The 6,910-nt window shown below is 35.4% G+C and overlaps 1 protein-coding gene across 1 annotated transcript; it reads left to right on the top strand.

The window, feature by feature from the left end:
- The first annotated feature begins 1,091 nt into the window (after positions 1 to 1,091).
- LOC135076921 (venom carboxylesterase-6-like) lies at positions 1,092 to 3,610 on the top strand. Its single transcript, XM_063971436.1, has 3 exons — positions 1,092 to 1,325; positions 1,457 to 2,718; positions 3,168 to 3,610. Exons 1-3 carry the CDS (start codon positions 1,125 to 1,127, stop codon positions 3,436 to 3,438), a joined length of 1,734 nt encoding a protein of 577 aa, XP_063827506.1. The 5' UTR covers positions 1,092 to 1,124; the 3' UTR covers positions 3,439 to 3,610.
- Positions 3,611 to 6,910: the final 3,300 nt, after the last annotated feature.

Here is a 6,910-nt window from a genome sequence, read left to right as displayed (position 1 = left end):
AATACATACAAAGTACGGTTCCGATTGTACAGTCAGCGACAAAATGTTCGTGACACCCAAGGTAGCCAAAAAGTTCGAAACATCTTGGTTGTGTTAGGGTGTTGTCAACTTTTTGGCCATCTTGGGTGTCGCGAAGTATTTGACGCCGACTTTACCTACATTAAGGCTGAGTTGCACCACCTAACTTTGACCGTAACTATAACGATAACCGGTGCTTTTTGTATGGAGTTTGACAGATTTTTGACGTTTGTCACAGTTAAAGTAAGACTAAATTTTGTACTTAAAACGAACTTACTGTCGCGGAGTTGACAAAATAATACATAAAAGTAATTGATTAGGATATTAGTCACATATGCGTAAACGTGTAGATAGTAATCTTAAAAGATTAACAAATAATAATGAATGATTAATCTAAATGATGTATTTACATATGTGATCGTGTTTAGATAAGATAGTACAAAAGGATTTCAGTCTAAATCCTTCAATTACTTATCTACAACCTAAATAATGAATCATGATCGCAGAAATTCCGATTAGCATGATGGGCATTTGAGTTAAAAAAGAACTAAAATTATAAAGCACTTAGCATTACTTTTGGATCTTAGGAATCGCCAAACTGAAGTGGCAGTAAGTAGCTCGTAGAACTGATGGCCTGTTAATGCAGAAAGTTCTACAGTTCATGTACGGGTACAATACGTGCAAGTGGTGCACTAGGTGGACTGACGATCTGGTGAAGGTCGCGGAAAGTACCTGGATGCGGACAGTGCAGGACCGGTCGATGTGGAAATCCTAGGGTCTTTATCCATTAGTAGACGTCATTTGGCTGAAAAGACACATGCATGAATAGTGTACCTATTTTTCATTTTATGCCTACAATACAGATACCTACATTCTTAAGCACGCTCATAGAAGACTTTCTAAAATTAAGTCTATTTAATGTATAAAAGAGATTAGAGAGCCCTGAAACGATAAGTTGAAGAGCCTCCCAATGAGTCATCATTGTTCATCCATTTTTCACATTAGTCACTTATCAACTGATAAAAAAGATTAATAACTTGATCAGTATAAATACTCAACACTATCAATCACTTCTATTGTTTTAGTGAAGACGAAGTGACAGTAAGATGTGGGCTCATATATTGGTGTGTTTGTGTGTTGCCAGCACTCTATTAGTAGAGGCTCAGGGACAAGATGGTAACTCAACAACGAAATTGGTGAACTCAACTCAAGGACTTATTCTTGGACATAAAGCACCAAACTACGATGTGTTCGAATTCCTAAATATCCCATATGCAACGGCCCCTACTGGGGTTAATAAATTTAAGGTAAAATATTTTATTCATAATTTATCTCATTCATATAAGATTTTAAACTTTCGCGTTCTATTTCGACTTCATATCTCATTCATAATTTCAAAATTGTAAATTTAAAATAACCAGTAATATTTGATTCACAGGCGCCCCTACCACCACCATCATGGAATGACACATTTGATGCCTTAGACAGAGGAATCATATGCCCACAATTGAACTTAGCCACTCCCGATCCCAATATACAAATAATAGAAGACTGTCTCGTAGCAAATGTATACGTACCAGACACAAATGACACTAACCTTCCTGTAGTAGTTCTTATTCACGGAGGAAGTTATAACTTTGGTTTCGGTGCCATGGTATCTCCAAACGTCTTAGTCGACAGTAAGAAAATAATAGCAGTGTCTTTCAACTATCGCCTTGGCATATATGGATTCTTGTGTCTTGGAACAGAAGTTGCTCCAGGAAATGCTGGTATGAAAGACCAAATTGCATTATTGCGATGGGTGAGAGACAATATTGCATCTTTCGGAGGCAATCCTGAAGATGTAACTATAGGAGGTTGTAGTGCTGGTGGTAGCTCAGTCGACACCCTCATGCTATCGAAAATGAGCATCGGACTTTACCACAAAGTAATTTCAGAGAGTGGTTGCAGTCTCAGTCAGTTTGCTATACAAATGGACCCTTTGGAAAATGCAAAACAACATGCTGTTTCCCTCAACTTTACTAACGCTAATAATATAGATGCTCTAGGAGAATTTTATGCATCACTTTCATTAGATGTTTTAACAGCGAGTGCCGCTATGAATGTCGCCTCGGGAAGACCATACGTACTATTTCAACCATGTGTAGAAAAAGATTTGGGTGGAGGTGAAGAAATGTTTTTAGAAGAAGCTCCTATAAATATATGGAGAAAGGGTAGCTACATGAAAGTACCAACATTGTACGGATACACTGATAAAGAAGGGATGCATTTAGCTCAGTTTTTGACAGTGTTTCAAATGAATGAAATGAATACTCAATTTTGGAACTTTTTGCCTGTGGATTTAAAGTTTGACAATGAAGAGCGAAGAAATTCTGTGGGGATTGCAGCTAGAGATTTTTATTTTGGAGGCGAAGTTAATGCAAGCAAAGTGGTAGAGTTTATTGATTTTATGACAGACACAATATTTTCTCATTCGATACTTCGTGCTGTCTCGTTACAAATAGAGGCTGGAAATGATCAAGTTTATTTGTATGAATATGGATTTATGAAAAATAATTCAGTTAATTCACCGGTCCTTGGTGATGCTCATTGCGAACAGGCAGCCGTTGCTCTTGGTATATTGGGAGATAATCCTTCGGATGAACTTTTGGCTGTGTCAGAAAAAATGGGGGAAATATACCTTAATTTCATTACCACGGGGTAAGTGAACATATTTTTTTACTGATGGTTTTTTGTTGATTTTAATGTTTAGTTACAACTTGACAAATCCTTGTTTAACTATCTACTTATTGCAATATTTGTTTCATATCTTTCTTACTTTACCTATTTGTACAATACCTATATTTTTAAAATTATCTTCCTATCTTCTATTGCTAATATTACTCACCCAACAGATAAAAACTTAATTTCTACTTCTAAAAAATTGCAATTGTGTTGCAATATTTTCCTACTTAACATTAAAACTGCAAATAGTTCAATTTTGTATCTTGAAAATTTTCACAAAGTCGTCCAAATATTTTAATTAGATTATATTCGTATGAACTTTAGGTGAAAAGTCGAAAAAATATGTTATCAGAACGAATATTTAAGTGTAGGTGTGTTATTTATTTCTTGTTGGACGGTATACTTAATATTTTCGTTATTTCCAGGAGCCCGACACCCCAGAATTCGAGCTTACTCGAGTCTTGGCCAGTTTGGCCATCAGTAAACGCAACTGCATCCCGTTCTCCGTACTATCTGATCAGAAACATCACTGAAGTCCTGAGCTACCCCATCAAGGAGCGGGCCGAGTTCTGGGACAAAGTGTACCTTGAGAACGACATACGTATACCAGTTTCACCATCAAACTCAGCCTTCACTATTGTTTTTAACAAACTATGGCTATTGTCCGCAATAGTTGTTGCGCTTAGTTTCAAATAATCGTTGTGGAAAATAAACACCAATGTTATACGATTATCCATGAATCTTGTTTTGTTTTTTAACATAATATTAGCAAAGGCCCTGTACATAATTATTTAACATAGTCTTATTTTCTAAATAGGATAATTTTAGGATTATTTAAAGTAAATAAACGATCTTGATTATTGTCTAATTGTTCAATATTATTTATTTCCTATTCGAAACTTTTGTGTAGATATAGAAGGAATTAACAGATGCATGTAGAAAGCAGATGCGACGGTATCATTCATTGGTTACTTTGAACTTTATTACACCCACATAGGGTTGAAAATGTATTCACAAAGCTATACCGGCTTATTTATGGTTCCTAAAAGGCACGTCTTACATGCGTTTTGTTAAAAGCTTTATTTTAGGTTATAAATTAAAGGATATAATAGAAGTGATTATGATGCATTGTTGGAACCAAATGGTTTTATTGACGTTGTATAGTTAGATCTGCGTAAAGGGTTTACAACTCTACCCAGAGAATCCAGGGTTGGACTTAAGAATGCATGTACGGTCAGCGTCAAATAGTTAGTGACACCCAGAGTGGCCAAAAAGTTAACAACACAACCTCAATCAAACAATCAACAAAATTTCAATCGTAACAAAGACGTGTTGCGAACTATTTGGCTACTTTGGGTGTCACGACTGTACATTAAAAATTTGAAATTAGAAACTGTTTATTTCTTTACATAAACCTTCAAAAGATCGTCATTTGTTTTACTGTATTCTTATGTTACCTTTTATTGGTAAAGTAGTCCAGCTGGTTGAATCTTTAAAGGTACAGTGGAATCTCTATAACTCGAATTTCAAGGGAAATGCAAAAAAAATCGAGTTAACGAGTTTTCGACTTAACAAGAACTTCGAGATACAAGGACTTAACTGCTGAAATTTCGACTTGTAGAGGACGGACAAGCTCCGCTATAAGTGATCGTGTCCTGTGGCGACAAGGACAAACATCACGTTCACAGCTGTGTTACTTAGAAAGTTTCATTGATGTATTCTTTCATTGCACGTGTACAAGACAAAAACAATAGATTAGAAGCCCCGAACCCGAACATTCATTTTGGATTTTATTGCTATTATTTCGGGGAATTCCAAGTATTAAGACGTTATTATATTTTACTAACTACGACTTACGGAGTCCCCTTTTTTTTCGAGTTATAGAGTATAAATATGTATCATCAATACTTCGTAGGGAAATAACATTTTGTTCGAGTTACAAAGTCTAAATAATTCGAGATACCGCGTATTTAGGTGCTCAGCGGAAGGGAATGGCATGTTTTTTCGACTTACTGAGGATTTTGACTTAACGAGGTTCGAGTTATAGAGATTCCACTGTAGTAAGTACTATGTGCTTGTATTTTAGATAACACTATCAATTAGGTCATGAGAGCCAGAAGGGCCTAAGAAGTAGGATGGCAAAGATTTTTGGGGAACTACAGTCCCTGAAATTAAGTTTTAAAATAACTTAACACGTTGAGTGCGAAACCAGGTCTATAGACCTTGTGTACGTCTCGCTTACCGTGCGGCTAAGAAAATTGTAGTCTTCCTTGTCGTGCGAAAGGCATAACTTCAATTGGGTCCGGTGTAGGAAAGTGATGAATATATATCTATGATGCATTCTTAAAATAGAATCCAATGATGTACCTACTTTAATACCAGGTTTTTAGACCTGGTACCGCACGGAAGTAATAAAATGTCTTCACAATGCGAAACCAGGTCGAAGCACCTTGTACCCTGCGCACCTGGTACCGCACCCCACGCTAGCTTCGTGCAGCCAGTGTTGCCTCGCATTCGTAAGAAACGCACATGTCGACATGGCGTCAAGAGAAACAAACAAAATCAAAACTGCAAATTGATTATAATTTAATTTGCTACACGATTTATTGCTAATTTAAATAATGTTCGAAAATTATAAATAACTTGAAAAAATTAAATAATGTTTTTCGTGACAAACATTTGAAGTTGTAACTAAATGTTATTAAATAATATATTTTCTTTAAATATAGCTTACTTAAGTATTTATGCACGTATGTCTTATTTGTAAAATATTTAGACTAAATTATTAAAACATCTTTATTTGTTACTTTTTTAAATTTTTATTAAAACTTAATTTAAACTATCGATATTTGTATTTCACATCCCTAGAATACCCACTAGACTTCCCTACTTCAGTGCGGCACAGGGTGCATAAGCCTTGTATTTTGAATATAGCTATAATTTTTATACTAAACAAGTTATTCACGAACGCCTTCAGGTGTATGTCAATAAATGCATTATTATTAATATTCAAAGAAAAAAAACACAATATCTATTAACATGAAGCCAAAAATAAAATTAATATATCTTAAATATTACAAGGTCTATAAGCCTTGTGCCGCTACAATGTAAGTTTTAATACCAGGTTTACTGACCTTGTACCGAAGGAATGGAAAGTATTAGAAATTTACTGCCGCAGCAAAGGTGTTAAAGGCTTAAGTTCTTAAAAATAACTTTAAAAAAACTGTAAATTATTCATCGAGTGCGGACCTGGTCATTTCCAACTATCAACAGTTTTATTGGAGTTCATTTATTCATCTAACTAACCTCAGTTACGTATATCCCTAAATCCTTTCGGGTTCAAAGACATTATATGCATCAGTTGCCATTTGGACATGGTCCATGACGTTCTTTACGTGCCAAAACATTTGGTTTGTCTGTTTAGTGAGTTTTTTGTGACATCATCTGGTAATTCATGACGCCATGGAAAAAAAGGTGACCAATTTTACGCGTAAGTACCTACCTAGTGTTTTTTTGCGTTTATAATTATCGTCTGTCAGTTTTCTTTTATCATCTGGTGGCATGACTGTAATTTGTATTTTTCTGTAATTTTAACAATAAAACCGCAATATTATACATGGGAATAATATTGAATAATTTTATAGGCAGGACAAGGAGGACAGATTAGAAATAACTCTCCAAAACTTTAACTTATGACCAGATCTTACGCAATACTTGTGATACGTTTGTAACTAAATAAAGATTAAGATTTTTATGTAGAGTCCACATTTCAGTCCACACTATAAATAAGTATTTCCATTAAAAACATATAATGCATACTCATCAAGTTAAAATTCTTTACATACCTGTATAGGGCCCTTCTCAGGGCACTTAAACGCGTCTAAAAATATAGCTTGCTCCACTAATACTCTACTAGTTGTTTTTGTTTTTTGTTATCAGAAATACTGATAACAGAGCGTATAGTCCAGTCAATGAATGCCTTAACGACGGTGTAGAGAGAAATCCGTGGAACACAATTTCTGACCTCGGGACTTTATTTAGCCTAGTTAGGTGGTGAACATAGCAAAAGTCCCCGCCCTTAGCCCTTGAGTCGGCGGGGAGAAGGGGGTTTAAAGGTACCACTTTTCGGTTTTTCGCTTAATCTTCGGAAACTATGCGTCCTAGTGAC

The sequence above is a fragment of the Ostrinia nubilalis genome, chromosome 12, assembly GCF_963855985.1.
Source record: "Ostrinia nubilalis chromosome 12, ilOstNubi1.1, whole genome shotgun sequence".
Lineage (NCBI taxonomy): Eukaryota > Metazoa > Arthropoda > Insecta > Lepidoptera > Crambidae > Ostrinia > Ostrinia nubilalis.
This window is presented reverse-complemented; position numbering and strand designations above follow the sequence as displayed.